This window comes from Haematobia irritans, chromosome 5 (genome assembly GCF_050003625.1).
Source record: "Haematobia irritans isolate KBUSLIRL chromosome 5, ASM5000362v1, whole genome shotgun sequence".
NCBI classification, from domain to species: domain Eukaryota; kingdom Metazoa; phylum Arthropoda; class Insecta; order Diptera; family Muscidae; genus Haematobia; species Haematobia irritans.
The window spans coordinates 173,315,769-173,336,610 of NC_134401.1; the positions used below are offsets into that span (position 1 = coordinate 173,315,769).

At 33.5% G+C, this 20,842-nt stretch overlaps 1 protein-coding gene across 1 annotated transcript in view; it reads right to left on the bottom strand.

Moving 5' to 3' along the window:
* Positions 1–20,842, bottom strand: part of LOC142240175 (serine protease filzig-like) — a 92,581-nt gene that overhangs the window by 25,382 nt on the left and 46,357 nt on the right. The window contains exon 10 of the mRNA XM_075311876.1: positions 4,819–4,984. Within this exon, the coding sequence (XP_075167991.1) occupies positions 4,819–4,984 (166 nt within the window). The remainder of the gene's footprint in view (positions 1–4,818; positions 4,985–20,842) is intronic.

Consider the following 20,842-nt stretch of genomic DNA (forward strand, 5'->3'; position numbering starts at 1 on the left):
TAAACAAGGGGGAGATCATGTTTGTGTATTATCCGGATACGGTATTTTTCTTTGTTTGTGTCCATTTTTTATTCAAAGTAGTCAAGAGTGTCTGTGTGTGCTGTATATAAGTTATCAAGAGATATTTTGCTAATTTTGGTAAATAAAAATTTCCATAAATCGCGATTTGCCAGCTCCTTCATGGAAAATAAATTTGTGTTTAGTGTTAATGCTGAACTCAAATAAAAAAAAAACTTGTAGTAAGCTGTTTTCTCCTTGGTTAACATCTATTGAGTTTTCGCAAGGCATTGGAAGCAATGATGGAATCTATAACTGACATCTAATAATAATGGCGAACGAATGAAATTTCAATAACTATAAATAGCATTTTACGATGCCGTTGATCGTGAACTTCAATACTTCGTACAGGGCCGGTAGAGTAAAAATAATTTGATATTCTTTTTTGATCAAATGAAGCCGCACAAAACTATTAAGCTCAAAAAGTCAGACGAAATCAGACACATATCAAAAAAGAGCTCTGCTAATTACTCGTGTAAAATTTGAGGGATCTTATTATACGGTATTAATTACATATAACCAGATACAGGAGTATACACGGACGAAAAAGACTGTTTTTCACATGCTTGGGTGTAAAAATTATATGTTTGGAATTCAAAATTTTAGCACATTATTTTTAAATGAAAACCTATAATGTTCATAAACTAGCATAACATGTTTGCGGCATATGTATATGTTATATTTGTTTATATATATTATATGTGTGGATGCAAACATCCACACGCAAAAAAATAATTCTTTCCTGACAAACGAAATTTTAGACAAATAAAGTTTGTTTCTCATTTGCTTTTCGCTGTAAGGAAATTTATTTGGAAGAAAAGTATATAATTTTTGTGATAAACGTTTATTCTTTTCAAGGATGTAAAAACAATTTCATAAAGACTAACTCAAAAAAAAAAAACCTTTTCTGGCTATTTGCATTTTCCCTTCCATCTTTCTTACTTCCACGAGGTTTTTGAGTTCTTAGCACCTTTTTCTGCAATACAAACGATGTAGAAGATATTATTCGATTTTATAAATTTTTTACATTTTACCTTTCGCCTGGACCGAGAATCGAACCACGGCCCATGCAATTTGTAAGCCTACACACTATCCACTGAGATATGTAGCTGTTATTGTCATCAATAGCTTGTCAGCATAGCTTGCGGCGCCCACGAGCCGATTAAACAAACTTTATTCAACAGAAACATACATTTAGTTGGGCGCCGTGGAGCAGTGGTTCGATCCCTGCTTCGACAGAACACCAAAAAGTTTTTTTTGTTGTTTTTTTTTACATATATTCCAGATATGTCGGAAGATTCCGAAAAGATGTTCAACATTACATACTATTATATTAAATTTTTACTATGAACTGTAAAGTGTGTTTTATTAAAGACTTAAAGTCAGAAAAGAACAATGCTTGATATAAACGAAATGAACTGTGTTGTTGGTTCAAAAATTATTTTTTATTGAAAAAATAAAAATTTTGTAACAAACGAATTTTTTTGGTGATAAAAGTTTAAAATTTTCGAGGCAATTCAAAAAACTCTAACAAAAGAAAAACGTTTTCGGTACACGTTTTCCAAACGTTTTTTTTCTTTGCGTGCAATAATTTAGAAATTGGCTATAAACATATATGTGTTTAGAAAGAGAGACCGAGAGAGTTTGCCGCAAGTAAAAAAATGGAAGTAACTAATTGGGGCCTTAAATATATATACACACAACGAAATTTCATTAAAAGTTTTTTTTTCTACCAGTGTATTCCTAAGGTGAAATATAATATGTTTGAACAATACAAACAATATTTTGTTTGGACCAATCCTGAAAATATATATGCTTGAAGCAGAATGTGAGAGTATATGTTACAGAAGCGATTTTTTTTAGGGTAAATGGCAATATTGTACAACGTATCTAATATATAGAACTTAATATAATTATATCAGTCAATACAGTAATTCCTCAATTTACGTCGCCTCTGTTTACGTTGTTTCGATTTATGTCGTCAAATTGTTTGTTCCATCCAACTTCGATTTACGACGCCATTCGATTTACGTCGTCTATTGTTTTGCCAACTTTATCAGAAACGCCTTCCATAAGTGAAATACAGTAAACCCTCGATTTACGTTGTCTCGGTTTACGTTGTTTCGATTTACGTCGTCAAATTTTTTGTTCCTTCAAACTTCGATTTACGTCGCCATTCGATTTACGTCGTCGACTTTTTTGCCCACATTATAAAAACGCCTTCCATAAGTACAATAAGTATCAACGATGATGACATCGAAACATTTTTTTTCTGAAATTCTTACTGAATTGCCTTTATTTTTGAAGTTTTTTTATTATGTACACACACTGAGCAATTTTTAATTCGGTTTACGTCGTTTCGATTAACGTCGTCAAATTCCGGAACCAATCACGACGTAAATCGAGGGAATATTGTAAGTACCAACGATGATGAACATTTATTTCTGAAATTCTTACCAAAAATTCGTCAAATTCTGATTGATATTGCGTATATAACGCAATTGTCGTAGTGGCGATGTTTTTTGATATATGTATAACTTACCGGTTTTTCATTGGTTTATGAACATAATTTTTAAACCGATATTTTTGAATAATGAATTGTTATTTTTTTATGTCGTCAAATTCCGGAACCAATCAAGACGTAAATCGAGGGTTTACTGTATTGAGCTCTGATCAGATAAATGTAGTGTTCGAATTAAGCCCTGTGTTGGTGTAGCCCGTCTGAACAACTCTTTCGTGCTCACAAGATACAATCAACGATCCAAAGATTTTGACCTTACCTTAAGGATTTTGGTGTTGACTCTGACCCAATTATTCGGCTTCTTTAAAATAAAGACATTTTAGAGGGACTAATATATTGTTTAAATATTAGATTAAAACATTAATATTAGGATAAACAATTTTCTATTTGTGATATATTCACGTACAAATAAATGACAGTTAAAAAAAACTTTAAAACAAATATGAACATTCCCAAAAATAAATATAGGCTATTTTTATATAAGTTTCTTTATCTTTAATCCAAAAATTCAATATCACTGATAATTGTAAGATTATTTCTTTAAAACAAAAATGTGTTTCTTTGCTTTAAGAAAAATATACCTTACGTCAAAGTCATGCAACTTTAATGGACGGACCCAAATTAAGTAAAGATTATAGAGTTATTTACTTTAAAGAAATTTGTCCTTGCCATTGTGTAAATTGCCCCGAAATTTACGACTATATATTTTTTTCGGAGTGTGTAGAAGTCGCAATTCTTAACCTATATTTAAGAAATCATATAGAGAGTGTTTTTATGACACCAAGCCGAAAGAAATATTAATTGCGTTCATTTACTTTACTCATAGTAAAAGTAATTAATTTGATAAATTTCACAAAATTATCTCAGAAAAAAATGTTGTTTGTAAATATAAAATATTGTCAATCGATTGATCTTTTGGCATACATAGACGAAACGACTTCTACTCGAAAAAATGTCTGGTAAAACTTAGTAAAAAAGTGGTAAAAGAGAGCGTCATATTGACAGTGCTAGTAAAAGTAGTACCTAGTATTAGATAAAGGAAAAATTTTTCAAATGTATCACCCAAAATCTTAAATTGGTTGCCCCCAAATGTAGTACATACCTTACAATACTTGTTGTAGATTGAGGAAGGAATGAGAAACCCGATATATTCTAGAAAAGGCTAATCTAATAGTGTACTTCACATTGCAACCCCAAATTTAGTTTGAAAAATCTTCTTGAGCAATCACAATAATGCCAAGTGAGCTATTACCTTGTCAAAAATCGAGTAATAATGTAGAAAAACGGCATTGAAAATACGATCCAATTTTTTAAAAAAATCTGAAAAGTTGATCCTTGCAAAAGTTGAAACTGGACCTGTGCAAAGATTAATTTGTACTTTATTATTTTATATTTCTATGTTATATATAAAAAACTCGTCTCTTAGAACTTTATTTGAGTGCTTATTTCACTATTTTGTTATTAAATTGATAATTAGGAAATTAATTTTTGTTTTAAAATAGATTAATTATCTTGCAATTGCATCCTATTTAGCAAAGAAGCTTTGGAATTCAACGAGAATGAAGTGTTTCATGCATGCATGCATATTGGAAGGTATATGGAAAGTGGTAGAAATTAGAGTTATAGACATATATGCCTTGAGTTGGGATTGTTGGTGGAGAGAGGCATTGAAAACAAAGGCCAAAAGAGCTTTCACTACCAACATGTTAGTCAAGAAGATGATCACGACGATGATCATCATCATCATTATCGTCACCATCACCGTCAATGAGGACAACAATGACACACACAAACGGTTTGTGTGCCAACAAAAAGAGAAAAAAATAATAATAAACAATTTGCACAATGCGATATTGAAACCAGACAAACAAGCAACGAACAAACCTACCATCCAGCCAACAACAGAGAGTTAAGCTGTATTGAATTGAGCCAAGTTGAGCTAAGCTAAGCATACAAAATTTCCAACAGTGGCTGCCAATTGTCAGCAACTAACAACTAGGTCTGTATTTTGTTATTTATGTTGTTTCGAATAATTTCTTTCAAGAGTTTATTATTAAAATTATGCCATGATACACATACGGCACTATATCGTTGCTTCTCTCTGGTCTTTGGATTGTATGTCATGCATTCTTTTTGGTTTACAGATTTGAAGAGAGAATGTTAACGATATAGCGCTTTCGAACAACAAGAACAACAGGTTGAACCGGCGTTCAGAGACTCGTCAAACTCTTGATACTCACCTCCGTTGGTAGTCCTAAATCCATTGACGTTATGTGCTAAAGATGTCAACACAATAAATATAACTGCTAAATGTGTCACAGGCAGCAGGTTCAGATGACAGGATCGCCCCGTAGGCGATCTTTTGATGTTTATCCTTGACATATCCTTGTTTCTATTTTTTATGGGCTAACTTAATATGACACTAACTAAAATAGAAATGAATCTGTGAAAAAATACGATAAGATTTATTGTTGCTAATCCTTGATTCGATTGAGATTAGCAACAATGCAAATTCAGTTAGTGTTGGTTAATGTTCTTGAAATTAGCTCGAGCAAAACAAAAGACTTGGGCAATAAACTTGTTTGGTTTTTCTTTGATGGCGGTATGTATGTGTGTGTATCGCTATGCTTTCAGAGCACACGCACAATTATCATGTTGTTGTTTTCTTTAAGAATTCGTTGCATTGCAATTTTTATTTCTTTTTTTTTTGTTTCTTTCTAATGACAGAGAAATTCTCAAAGAAAATTCAAGCATTTAGTTTCTTATTTTTTTTTTTGCAATATTGGTTGTGTTTTTCTGCACTTTTTATTTTATTTTGTTTCTTCCTTTTTTAATTATTGCCACCGATACACACGCGCACAAATTATGAATTTTCGATTTTTTTGTCTTTTAAATTCTTTAGAAATATTTCACACTGGAAAACAAATTTATCAATATTTCCGACGATTCTTTACGAATGAAGTACACGCACTAAAATATTGTGAGCTATAAACCACACTCTGTCTGTCCGTCTTTCGCTGTCAAAAACTCGTGTTTGTCCAATTTACATACACCTGTTGTACATCAAAAACCAAAACACTACGGCGAAAAACGTCAATGTCGTCAATGTGTGGCACTTATGGTTGTATTAAAGTTACGTTTTGAACCACCGACCGTTGATTTTAATTCGGACGTCCATTCGCTTGGACGTTGAGCAAGTAAATGTCTAAGCGTTGACCAACATTAAGGCATTCTTGTCTACTGTTACTATTGTCGTGCTTGGAGCCGTTTGTGAGCAATGTATGCGCTGCTGCTGCCTCCACCGCTTGTGTGTGCAAAGCAAAGTAAAAAAGATAACGGACTTCGAATTTTATGCTTAACAAACTTTCACTTTAGACATGGAGCGCTCCAGCAAGCACACGACTATTGAGACTCAGTAAGTTGAGTGTCGAATGCCATTGTTGTTTTTGGCCATCTCGAGATGCGGCAGTAGCAGCGATTGATTGTTCAAAGATCCCTCAACGGTAGCAACAATAAAATGCCCGGTTTCGTTTGTTTTTGTTTTTTTTTTTTGGAGCAGAGTTTTTCCAAAGTCCCAAAATCGGCACACGCATAAAATCCAAAATCTTATTCGTTCCCCTATTGGTCATACACACTTCACTGTGTCTCCATATGCTTCGATTACCATTAATGGATGCACTTTATTTTTCTTATGATAGTTCTTTTATTTCTTCTTTCTCTTCTTCAATTGTATCATGAAATTGTAATTAACGGTTACCGTTCGTTCGTTTTTATGTAGATTAGGGGGAAATGCACGCAACTTCAAAAACACTTAACGCCGCGCCCACATGACCGTATTCAACGCTATCTGTTTCTCAACTGAATCGTTTACCTTGGGATTGACTATATTTTGAGCTGGGAGTCTAAGCCATGTTAACAGCATACGGTTATGTTATTTCAACTTCCTATGTTAACTAACCAACTCTCTTTTCTCTGCATTCTTTCACTCTCTCTCTCGGCCACTACTACATTTTGAAACAAACCGTATTACTCACACTATGTAGTGTGTTACTGATGCTGCTGGCTTCGTTTTATGTGCATTTCCTTATTTTCGGAAATCCGACTATTATCTACAGTTGTTGTGCGAATGTCACATATATGTGTCAGGTTTATTTTTTTTACCACAAGAGAGATCTATTGCCAATTAAAAAAGGCAATGATCCATACGTGAACTGAATTAAATTATGCATGGCTATAATTGCGTGCAGCCAGAGAGAGATAGATAGAGAGAGAGTGATTGAATGAGTAAGGGTCCTAGTCCAAATTCATGTTACCATTAAATCTAGAGTAGGTTTATTTGAAATATCTTTGCCAAAAAGTTAATAGACCTTAGAAATTTTTATACACAATTTTCGTTTGCAAATATCTTCATGTCAAAACATGAATTTATTTTTATTGTCATATAAAGTGAAACAAGATTTATGTGATTAGATTTTATTTGGCTGTTTTGTGAGTGAAAACTGTGAAACTGTGGAAATACCCAAGACAGAAAAAGTTTTCAGTTTTCTTTAACTGAACTTACTACAATTTAACTTATTTATTCAAATTTGATTTAGTTTGTTTGAATTCAATAAATTAAATTTGTTGAAATGTGTATGTGTTTGGACACTTGTCATATTGTTGCTCTTTTTGACGGGTATAATGTCGGTTATCATTCTAACATTCCTAAGGCTAAATAAAACGATCAAGTGCACACCATCACCTCTCCTGTATTTCAAGACCAATCTTCAAGCCGTTTCAAGTGGTAGCAAATAAAGTGGAGTATGCATACATGGGCTTAGGCGAATATCGTTTGTCTCTGTTGTATTTTTCTCAACGCCATTTGATGGATTTGTCTGTCGTCCAAGTGTCATTCAAGAAGTTCCAAATAATGAACAACAGACCAAAATAACAACAGATGAAGTACGGGAGTATTTTCACTTTCTTTCCTTAGGAGTGGACTAAAGGTGTATGCAATGTTTATTCAGCATTGCTCTGATGGTCAGTTTTGTAGTGGTTGGTAATGGCACAATCACTTGTGGCACATCAGTAACCGCAGATTGCGATACGGCAGTACCGGCAGTGGTAATTACTTGTCAACATGGTGATTACATGGGATTTGGTGGTTTCGAGATACCGAACTATGAAAAGTGAGAGTGTTAGCTTTTATTTCTATGACCATAGACCACGACCACGTCTTCGCCTTCGTCTATGACTTCTTTTTCAAATTGAAATTTTAATTCAATTGTGAGTGTTGGTCGCTTGGTTTGGTCCAAAACGGGGTTGTGTCCATAATTTAAGGGCTTTTATATTACCATTTCGGTTAGATAACACCACTCGCAATGTTTACTTAATTACATATTTAAAATGAATATTGTAAGGGGGAAAATGACCATTTGAGGCAATGTCTTCTTTTGCTTCTTGACAGGGGCTTTTGTTTGGGAAAATTTTGACGTTTTTATGATGAACATTTCGAAAGACTCACTTTTCCTTGGCTCTCAACAATTTCAAAGCAAATTCCCAGACATTCAACATCAAAGCGTACTTACAAATGATTTTATGTGCGACTTTAGGAATATGACATAATAGTGGTGGTGTCTGAATTTCAAAACAAAGGCACTTAAACTTGAATGTTGAAAAGGAAATTTCTCAGAATTACTAGTCTTGAAAGTAATTTGATTTAGATCATTTTCTGTCAATATTATATTGGGGAAACATATTAGTATTAGTAAGTTAAAATATCTTATACATTAATGTTTTTCCACCCAAACGAAGCGTTTGACAAACGAATATCGTATGAGATTTGCTTTCGCTGTGAAAAATTAGTTTGAAAAAAATTTCGCATCAGAAGAATATTATGGAATGTCTGGATAAAATTTTAAAGAAAAAATGCCTTTAAAGAAAAATACCTTAAATCCGAATTTATGACAAGCGTTCGAACTATTGTCAAACAAAGAAAAAGAATTTTATCAAAAAAAATATAGTCTTCAAATTAACTGAGAAATTGAATCTGGGGATTAAAGATAAAAAAATCTTCAAATATAGACTAAGACTTATATGTAGCATTTTTTTATCATTGGTTTAACGTTTTTTTTTTTTTTTGTAATAAGAAATCCCTTTTTGCTTTGATGTATTCGTTATAATTTGAATTTTTATGTTGAAATTTATTTGTAAATGGTTCGTTTTGTTAATATTTGCAAATCAAGAATGACAATTAGATAAGTGGAACCTCTGTCCTAATTTTAATTTTATAGAACGTAGATCTAAAGCTAGAAAGTTCCATACAAATGCCTTTATTTTAAAGAAGCAGCATTCTTGTTAGTCAATTTTGATTGTATTGGATTGTATATGAATTTGGGAATCGCTGTTTTTAAATTTCTTATTAAAGTGAGGTATTGTCATAGTAGGGTACACTGTGGCTGCCGTATCTACTTCATTAAACCTTTTCCTTCAGATTTGTATTTTGCCATTTTAGACGCAAACCAAAAGTTAAGTTAAGCAAGTTTCTTTTGAAGAAATGATTCAGTTGGTATTACCAAATGTCGTGTATTGTTAGTTTAATTCCTTGGCAAAAGGGTTAAATTTTAAATGTTTTGTGAGAAGCTTTATGAAAAGAGAGGATGTTTTTTAGGACTTTTCATTTTACAAGACATCGGAAGCATCTTAATTTTTCAAGTCATGGTTCGGCAGAACTATATCTATCGTTGAAGAAAGTGGATTTCCCGTAAGAAGTCAGGTCTTTAATTTTTCCTGGGTGATGATGTAGGTTTCACTTGTGCTCATCGCTTACATATTTGGCAGACGCACTAAAATTTAAGTAACAAACCCTAAAAACATGTCCAAGTACTCAGTGGACAAGAAACTCAACAATCAATTTCACTTTTAACATGTATTCATTTATTTTTGCAACGTTTTGTTTGCCTCGACATGGCTGGCTCTGGAACTAAAACAAGAGTGTGAAATGAAAGTATTTGCCCCCTCCCCCTCTGTCTTCTGCCAAGCACCAAATGATCACCGGGCCAACAGCTAATGGAGCTACTGTCACCGCACATTGGGTTAGATGAGCGAGTAAATATATTTAAGCTTTTGTTTGTTTATAATGTGGACACCACCATGACAATGGAACTATAATTGCAATTTTTGTAAGGTGGTGGCCATTTAATTGGCCTCTAATATACCGCAAAACACTTGACATCATAACTCTATTAATTGTGCAAAAATAAATAAAGATTTCATAAAAATTAAAAAAAAATAATGATTACAAGTGAAATGCCAAATACCAAAGAAACCGAGAAGGCAAATGCGCATGGGCAACGATAGTATTTCTCACACAACTGCTCATCGCTATTTCTCTACGACTACTGCCGGTCTCAGTTTCCGTCAATGTGAACCAATAAAAATACTTTGTCCAAAATGTTTATTTATCATTATTAACAAAATATGCGAGTGCTTAAATTAAATTTTATTCAGAAGAGGGTAAACAGTCATTAGTTGTATTTTGTTTGTTAGCTGGCCGTCTGTTTGTCCGTCCTTCTGTCTGGTAGTCAACGCATTGGATTTGGTATTGTTACCACAAAAGCCCATGACAGAGCTTAATTAAAATATTTGACCAAATGAAAATTTCGTAAAAAAAAAGATTTATTCACACAACAACGACCGACGAACAAAAATTACTTTCATTTTCTAGTCAAACGGTATTTTTCGGTATTATTCCCTACTCAGTGGTATTCGAACTAAACAATTTCCATAGTTTCATCGAACCGGCCGTCGCAAGGGAGAATACAATGACAATGGTCACGACCATGACACGACCTAAACCAATATCGAACCTATGCAATATTATTCAACTTGCATAGAAATTAACTGGCCATTCGTTATGGTCGTTATATGACATTCACTGGAGAGAACGTAGTTCGAATGTAGAATAGGTGAGGTAATTTATGAATGGATAGTAGAGATGTGTAGCTGAGTGAATTTTCGCTCACGCTTACGTTCCATCCACAGAATTTCTTCTATGATTGCCTCAACCCTGTTTCAAAAGCAAAATGTTATTTTTGGTTGGTGACCATTTAACGTGTTTGTCGCATCCACTTTATTTTCTCGGATATTGTTTTCTCATCTTCGGCGAGAAAACAACATTTTTGCGACAAAAATATTACATGGTCACCATCCTAAAATAACATTTTGCAACATGTTTGGGGTGGTCATATTCCTTCTATGCGTGTGGACATTTTTTTCACGCACAATATTTTTGTAGGAACTCACACGTGAAATAAAATGCTGCGCCCACTCATTGTTACACTGAAAAAAAATATTAATGTGATATTAACCCTTTCGACCCTAAAGTTGCCTGTGGACAACTTTTTGTATTTTGAGACAAAACTGTAACGGTATCGAAGGCTACAAGTGTTCTCTTTAAGTTGAATTAAAAAATAGCTAATTTGGTTGTCATTTAGCAAATTTATTTTCATTAATACGCACGTGCCTCAAGAAAAAAATATTTGCGAATTTGGGAAACGGTTTTTATAAATGAGATTTTTTTCAAAATTTACAACAAAAGTATTGAAAGTTTTTATTAAAACTGTTGTAGTACGTATCATATAAAATACTCGTGGAAGTAAAATCTTAGAATTGCAAAAAACAACAAGTGAGAAATTTTTAAAATTGAAAAGTTGCCTATGGGCAATTGTGCTAGTAAAATTACATATTTTTGGACATGGGAACTAGAGAAAAGAGTTTTGAAATATAATGATATTAAACAAATTTTGAACTTCGATTGGAATGTCCAAGTGACGAGGAATGCGGCAATGATGTGGAAGACATATCTGCAGTGCTTAGAAGGAATTTGAAAGGAATCGTAAAAAGGGAAGAAGCCGTAGATGTCAGCCTTCTTGGCAACATACTGGTTGATTAGCACGAATATTGGCGCTTTACTGTACTTTGTTTTTTTTACACCGCCAGTTAAACTGGCATAGGTTCAGAACAAAAAAAAAAACATTTTCGTGAATCACGCATGATTCACGCGAAGCCGTGAATGAAGTATAAGCTAAATCTCGTGAATGTGCGTGAACGGGACTAAACAAAAATTTGTCGTGCGTGAGGAAAAATCAAATTGTGTGTCGTGATTTGCGTGAGTAAAATTTCTCCAAAATCACGCTCACGATTAAAATTCACGTTCACGATCCAATTCACGCTCACGATAAAATTGACGTTCACGATAAATTCACATTCACGTTAATACAGAGACAGAAAAAATTACACTCCCGAACAAATTCACGTTCACGATTCAAGCTCACCGATTTTAATCACCTTCACGGATTTTATCACACTTAATATTTCAATAGCGTCCGTTGTTTGATTGTGAAACATATTTTAATTTTGCTAATGATTCCGTCGTGAGTTATGAATGTTACTTACTGATCAGTAACTGCATCGAGTCATGAGATTTGTCGTGTTCCGATAATTTTCCTGAGTCACGAGATTTGTTGTGAATTACGAAAATTGTGGTGAATCATGCAGGAACGTGAGTCATAAACTTTGTTCGTGCGTGAGCCAGTATAACTTTTTATTTCGTGAATTTGCGTGAACGTGAATTCCTGCCACCATAGCGTTTGTGAGTACAAATATTTCTTCGTGAAATGTTTTTCAAAAATGTTTTTCATTAAATTTAGGACTCACATTTGTAAATTTGCGTCCTTTCGTTGAAGTCGCAAATTTTCCGTTGACCTAAGGCAAATTTTCCTTAAAGTAAAGAAATACATTTTTGATTTAGAGAAATCGTACTTAAATTAACTGGTATATTGAATCTTTAGATTTAAGATAAAAACGCTTCAAATATAGGCTAAGACTTCTTGTGAGGATTTAGCATCTTTGCTTTAAAGTCTTTTTTTTTTGGAATTAAGAAAACATTTTTTGCTTTGAAGAATTCGTTATAATTAGCTTTATTAATATATTGCGAAAAGGGAATGAATATTCGATAAATGACATCTGTATCCTAATTTTAATTTTATTGATCCTAGATTTAAAGCCAGACAGGTCGCTAAAAAATGTATTTATTTTAAAGAAGCCGCTTCTTTGGCTCGGAATCAATACCAAAGTCCCTAAGGGAAGGTCAAAATCTTTGGATCCAAGTAAACTTTTTTTGAGTGTACACATTAAAATTGCAAATGGTTGGTGTCAAAATTTCATCCAAATCGGACTCATATCTTTGTCCGTTGATTCTGGAAAGAGTATAACGCAGCGAAAACAACGATCGTTTGGATGTTATACAAGCTGACTCTACGACTACAATGGCTAACATCAACGCGGTCGTTGTTGGTTTTATGAGTCAGATGCAACGGCAACAGGTTCTGTGGGTTATCCTTCTGGCCGGAAAGGATTTGCAAGGCGTGATGCACGCCGACTACTTGAGAATGGTAACATGATTACAGCGAAGTACTACGCCGAAATAATGGGCAGATTCTACGCTAACTTGAAGAAAACCAGCAAAGAAAAAGTTGTACTTATCTACGAACTGCACCAGAGTAGGAATATGATCACTTTAAACCTGTTTAAAGGGAATATATATCGCAACCATATAATTTTCTCAGAAATTGTGTTTCTGATTTCGGCAATCATGTACATTTTTGGCGCGAAAACAAAATTTTTGCGACAAACATGTTCCATGTTCTCCGTCTAAAAATAAAATTTTGCTTTTGAAACGTGTTTGGGATGATCATATTCCTTCCCTGCTCCCACCCACTGTTCCTTCTAATTTGGGTCAGTGCGATTTAGTTCGTTTGCATCCTTAAAATAAATCTCATTTGGTGGAAAAGAGAATGTCGTTGATACGCATTTTTCGGTTACAAATATTGCCTGATAGCCTTAGCATCCTATAAAATTCTATGTACATTCGATTAGAATTTTTCAACGTTATTCGTCCTTGTGCAAAAAGAAATTGCTGCCCTAAACTAAATTTCATAAATATCGGATAGATATTGCAACTTTCATCTTGTGAACAAGATTTTCCATTACAGCAAAATACGTAACTTTTGTAGTCACATTTTTATATCGATACATTTTTATCCCACTTTCAGATTAAATTGAAAGTGGGATAAATTATACAAAAAACAATTGAAAACATTCAAATTTGAATTCATGGAATCTTATTCTTCTATTGGACATCATAGTATAATGTGCAATGCCCACTATAAGGTGGTCGAGCTGTCCGTCTCTCGGTCACTTCAATTTGTAGTGATTAATCCCCATTGTTATGCCTTTTAAATCGATGATATTGATTTCTTTTACTTTTCTGCGACCATGTATTTGTCTTCACTCTCTGGGTGTTGTAGTGCCAAGAAATGATGGTGATCAATGGATTTTTCTTGGGCTAAAGATGTTGTAACCCGTATGCCACGACATGTCATTGTGCGGCTGGGAGTTGAAACTTCCGCATCATTTACGCACATTTAAGGAAAAATTCCAAAGAAGACGAACGCACAATTAGTTGAAAGGGCCATTGACAGTCCACCAACTCCACCATCATCACTGTCTGATTTGGCCTAGTCTGTTGGTTTGAAGTGGGCTTTGTAGGCTATCAATTTTCTTCGTAATTTCTTTAATTTTTTCGGTTATCTGGTAATGATTTTATCATCATCATTGTGGTTTTTGTTAAGCGTTGTGGCGTTTTAATTTTGGGATTTTGATTTTTTGTTATGAGTTATAGAGAAGGTTTTGTATAGTTGCTGTATTGTTTGTGGCAGCATTTTCGTTTAAATGGTCTTCAAACATAATTGGAGGAAACTGATTTGTAATCCATCCATTTTACTGACCAAAAAGAAAGGAAATAGTTTTGTTCATTATTTCACAAAGATGTTAAGTATATCGGAGGCGAGATCAATAGAATACACAGTGGTTTGGAGAGAAGAAATTCGTCAACGTGGCTAAGAAATTATCGTAATCATAGTGTCCTCCAATAACCAAGAATTTTCTTATGATTTGCATTTTGATTATTCAGTTATAGTCCATACTACCTGAAACCTTCCCGGTTATCCTATATCGAATGACATCATAACTTAACAAACAAACGTAGTCAACTCAAAATTCTTCAGTCGCGTCAGCTAGGCAGCGAATTCGATGATATTTAAGATGATGTTCATAAAATTATTAACGAATTTATAAAAAGTAATCTGGAGAAGAGACTTATTTAAATGGGAGACTCCAAGCCAAAATTACTATGTTATATCGATGGTGCAGTAAACGTGATGGTCTGTACTCGCTGAAATTCCTGTCTAACAGCGACGGAAAACCACTACTAAAGTCTTGCATAAGTTATCTATATAAATAATCTTATAAAAACCACTTTTTGACTTATTAGAGTCAATTTCCATATTAATTAAAAATTGTCAAAACTCTAGCTGGTCATTCATTGAAGCAAGAAAATCTTGGATGGACATTATGGAGCGTACAAACCTAGAATAGTTTGAAGTTGCGAGTGAGAGATGTAAAACTAGCAGAGTTTTCAATAAATATCATCGGGGAACCAAACTATGGATAAAATTAAAATTAATTGAAATTAAATTAAAATATAAAATTTTTCATAATTTCTTTTATTCAAAATTAGGGTTTCCACAATAGGTTTACGATTTTTGCGACGTACGTATTATACAGTCGTAAATGTATGTCGCAAAATCCTAGATTGCGAAAGGCCAACACTACTTCCGGCCCATCTCCTTGTGAAAAAAGAAAAATATTGGCTTAATATAAAAATTCCACTAAATTAGAAAATTTTAAGGCCAAGATTACGTTCCAAAATTTTCGTTTTTATGTGTAGGATACTCGTCTTTCGACTTTGTCAAATTAGGTCTCTTGAAGTGTCCAAATTTTCCTTAACCAAATAAAATCTTTTCTGGTTTCACGTAATAATCTTTCAAGATAAATTGGTATTTTTGCTCTATTGCTCTATTTCAAGATTTGGTATTTTTGCTCTATTTTTTAATTTTAATTTTATCAATCCTAGATTTCTAGTAAGATGGCCGTACCTTTGGCCCCGATTAAATACCAAAAACTGTGAGCGAATGTAAATATTTGTTCGTCCCAGTAAATTTTTAGGGGCTGGCTCATTTTCAATTCATTACATTACATTAACTATAAGTTTAATACCTATTACATGGAAGCACTTCCCGTTATTAGCATTTTTAGATTGAAGCTGCTTAAGTTAACATTATCCAGATCAGTCAGTTTTTTTAAAAATGTATGAATGCGTGTCGAGTTATTTCAAAAAGCTCTCGGAAATATTCAACTTTACTGTGAGGAGATAAACCACTACGGAATAATTTCTTGTGTTCATCTCAAACAAGAATAAATAGAACCCATAAGAATTTGTGAGGTATGCGGGCATCTGGAGAAGAGTATTAAAAAAATTCTAATCACTTTGAAAAAAATCGATTGAGTCCCACTTCATTGTGACAATTGACCATTAAATATCCATTATTCGTTCCACAGTACTGACTTCTGAGAAGTCCAAACAAAGGTACTTGTATTCAACTTTCGTTTTCCGTTCAAGTTAACCGTTTAGTGAGTAAACACTTTGCCATATACGATGCCTTCATGATAATGGAAAACAATCTTCTTTCTCAGACTCAATCAGTCAGCAACTTTAAGTGGGTGTCTTCAATACTCAATGGAGATGACGATAATACTGTGGTCTGCTGTATATCTTCTATGAATGAATGAACAGACAAATCTACTCGCCTATCGTTATATGGATTTTCATTGATCCCTCATCATCACCATGATGTGGTGGTGATAATAATCTCCAAACAATACCATTTTCCCTCTGGGCCAGTGGCAAATTGGAATTCGCACATGCTAACTCATTTGCTGACTAGCAAAGCTGACTAATAACAATCGTCTTAACAATCTATTCACGAGTGCCGAATAAACTCTCTGTTTGATGACTTCCATGGCTTATAGACAAATTTTGCTATGCCCTCCCAGTAGACTTTCTTTCGATCAATTAGCCGACATCAATAACAGGTGAGGTCAGATTTTCATTGGTGACAGACAGAAATGATGATATTCAGTTAAATGTTTTTTGCATATTTTTTTTTTTTGAATTTTTAGTTTGAAACATTTTAGGAAATTTTGGGCGTGGATAGTTTTGGAATGATGAAGGTTAATTTTTTACGCTAATCGGATTATGAATAATTTTTATTGGGTATTAACGTTGAACTTATCAACATGGTGGTATATCTTAGACTTTTTACCATAATACATTTGATATAACTAAAACTTTTAAGACCGATATAAAACTATAGGAGTTCTCAAACAAGTCTGGAGAAAATTCATTTCGATATAAAAATATTATTTTCCGATGGTGACCACGTAAAATGTTTGTCGCAAAAATTTTGTTTTCTCGCCATACATAACATGATTGCCGAAATCAGATATATAATTTCCGAGAAAATAACAGGTTACATGATCACCGATCCAAAAGTAACATTTTTCTCTTGAAACATATTTGAGGTGATTATATTCCTTCTCTGGGTGTCTTGAGATGAAATAAACTGCTCACAAATCCCATATCGCCAGGATCAAATAGGCAGAATTGGTCTACGAAATGATGTTCCATCAACCGTATTATACAGATTCTGCCGGGAGTGGATTCTTTCCAAAATTTGAAATAAAGCAAATTCCTGCTTACAAATATCTATCGATGTCGCAAGTAATGGCTATCATAAGGATCTATATTGGCCGCCTTAAGAAAACGTACAAAGAAAAAACATTTTTTCATAAGAAAAATTAACTATCTCGTTTGAAAATTGATATATTTTTGAAATTTTGACAAAGCGTTGTTAATGACCTGGTATACTTTTCAACTGCAATTTATGAATTTATATAAAAGAAAAAATGAACTAAAAATAAAGAAAAAAGTTTTGAGCTAAATCATTACCATTTTAACCATATTCATTAATATCATTATTTTTTTCCAGGGTAGTATTTAGATGGGTTAAAAAGGATGGAAGGATCATCATTGGGCTAAGCGTAACTAGGTACGGAGTAGACTGTGTTATATATTCTCTAAGTGGTTTCACCACAAAGGGAACCGGCTATATAGCCGAGTGGAATCGGGCAGTACTGAGTGATAAGAAAGAAGTTCACAATGTACTGAATATAGAAGTCTAATGTACCGGACAAGTTCTACACTTAAACTAACCCTACCCGAATCCAATGATTTTGTTCTTGTTCTTGTTTATCCTACTTCTGTACATATGTCGAACGACATATCGATGCCCTCATTCCAGAGTACGCTCGTTTGATGGAGCATGTTTTGATGGAGTTCGCTGTTTTTTATTCGGATTGATGTGAATTGCATCCTGTCAAAAGTTCGAATTTATTGGACATTTATATCAAAAGTTATGGTTAATATTGTACTTAGCCTGTGACTAAAGTTTTAAAAAATTTTCAATCCAAAAAGGGAAAAAGCTTTGTTCGGTCTAAAGTTGTCTAAGACATTTTTAGCCATGTTCCATTCACTTTTTTGAGTTCGTACATACTAAAAAAAAATTATAAAAAATATGATTTTAAGACCGAAAATAAAGGAATTTCTATCTTATACGGGTTTTGGAAATTTCAAAAAAAAAAAAAAACTTTGAACTTGTTTCCTGTAAAAATCACTTTTTAGACTTAGCGTAGTTTGGAATGTAGACATCGATATGTTTCTTTTGAAATACGAAAGTAAATTGATTTTGATTTCTCTATGTCGAAAGGCAAGTCACTTCAAGTTTTACTGTCGAGTTGGAAACGAACGTATAGCATAGGTGTCAACGAAAAAGTTAAAACATTGTTTGATTGAATTCAGAGGCCATACTCCTTTTATGATTTATAAAATACAGAAACTCAAATTGATTCCAATTCGAGTGATCGACTATGTTTTCGTTTTTATATACACCGAAAGACTATTCTTTGTGAATTCTTCATTAAAACAACGAGAATTCATTTCCGTAAATTTTACGAAAAACATTTTAAGAATATACGAAACTTCTACGAAATATTCTACATTAATTTTTCTTCGTAAAAAGTTCATACTTTTAACGAAATTTTTGTGAAGAAGTTTTTACGAATTTATAAATATATTACGAAACATTCTGCGTTAAAATTTCTTCATAAAAAGTACGAAACAGTTTCTTTAAAATAACCAAGAAGTTTCATTGAAGTTCTAAAATTTCTGTTCGCGTCATAAAATTGTCTTTGATAATGTGCTGGAGTGTATGCTACTTCTCATTTGGGTGATAGCACGCTATGAATAAAAGTGAAGCAATAAAACTAAAAGTTATTCAACAAGTATATACAGCACTAATTTCGGCCGGGCCGAATCTTAAATACCCACCACCATGAACCAAATATTAGGGTTTCCTTTGAAATTTCAGGAGGGCTTGAGGTCTTGAGGACACTTCCCGTAGATAAATTTAAAGATTTCACCTATGAGGACTATATCTGATTCTGGATTTAAAAGAACCATTTTTGTTTGAGTTTTAGAGGAATCATTAACATCTCTTGTAAGTGTGCAAGAAAATTATAAAATAACGTCTTGATTTGAAATCTTAAATCTGTAGAAGTAAAATCTGGAAATTTTACATTGAGTTTCAAGCAATTTTCATGATCAGTGCGCCTTCTACACCCTCAAGAAGTGAAGTCGGTCTATATGGAGGCATTACCAAATGGACCGATAAAAACTTAATCCGATACACGTTTTTGTGAGCCTAAAATACAAGAATATTTACAATTTCAGGCAAATCAGATAAAAATTACGGTTTCTAGAAACCCAAGGAGTTGAATCGGGAGATCGTTCTTATGGGGGCTATACTAAAATATGGACCGATACTCACCGTTTTCGGCACACCTCTATATGGCCCGAAAATACCTCTAGATTTCCAATTTCAGGCAAATAGGATAAAAACTTCGGATTCTAGAAGCCCAAGAAGTAAAATCGGGAAATCGGTCTATATGGGGGCTATACCAAAATATGGACCGATACTCACCATTTTCGGCACACCTCTTTATGGTCCTAAAATACCTCTAGATTTCCAATTTCAGACAAATTGGATAAAAACTACGGTTTCTATAAGCCCAAAACCCCAAATCGGGAGGTCGTTTTATACGGGGACCATACCTAAACATGGACCGATACTCACAATTTTTGGCACACGTATTTGTGGTCCTACAATACCTCTAGATTTCCAATTTCAGGTAAATTGAATAAAAACTGCGTTTTCTATAAGCCCAAGAAGTAAAATCGGGAGATCGGTCTATATGGGGGTTGTACCAAAACATGGACCGATACTCACCATTTTTGGCACACCTCTTTATGGTCATAAAATACCTCTAGATTTCAAATTTCAGGCAAATTGAATAAAAACTTAGATTTCTATAAGCCCAAGACCCCAAATCGGGAGGTCGGTTTATATGGGGACTATATCAAAACCTGGACTGATATAGCCCATCTTCGAACTTGACCTGCCTGCAGACAAAAGACGAGTTTGTGCAAAATTTCAGCATGATTGCTTCATTATTGAAGACTGTAGCATGATTACAACAGACAGACGGACATCGTTATATCGTCTTAGAATTTCTCCCTGATCAAGAATATATATACTTTATATATACTTTACAAACGGAATGACAAACTTATTATACCCCCGTCACCATTCTATGGTGGTGGGTATAAAAACATAAGATTTACCCCCATTTGCAGGAAGCTCCGTTAGTGCTACGTTAGCTAACGAACTTTTAAACCGTACTATGGACATGCCTCTCATCTTGTCTATATATTTCATATGCCAGTTAGGAACTTAACTGCTAAAAATTTTTCAGTTAAAGTTAACCGGAGAGAAGATATTTCGATTTTACTTTCTGCTAACTGGGAGTTAAAGTCTAACGGAGATACATGAAAATGGCCGTTAGTGATGATATTTTTGAAACTTGCTACTACAACCAAATGCACTTTGGACTATATATTTTTTTCTAAAAGTTTGAACATTTTATAGAAAAAGTACGAAAGTTTTTCATAAAAAGTACGAAACGTTATCATAAAAAGAACGAAATTGTTTCATAAAAAGTAGGAAACTTTTTCATAAAAAGTACGACTTTTTTCTTACAAACTACGAAGAAGAACTTTTCTTCGTAAAATGTACGAAATATTTCGTACTTTTAATGAAAAGTTTCTTTGGTTGTAAAACAATGACAAACTTCGTACTTTTAATGAAA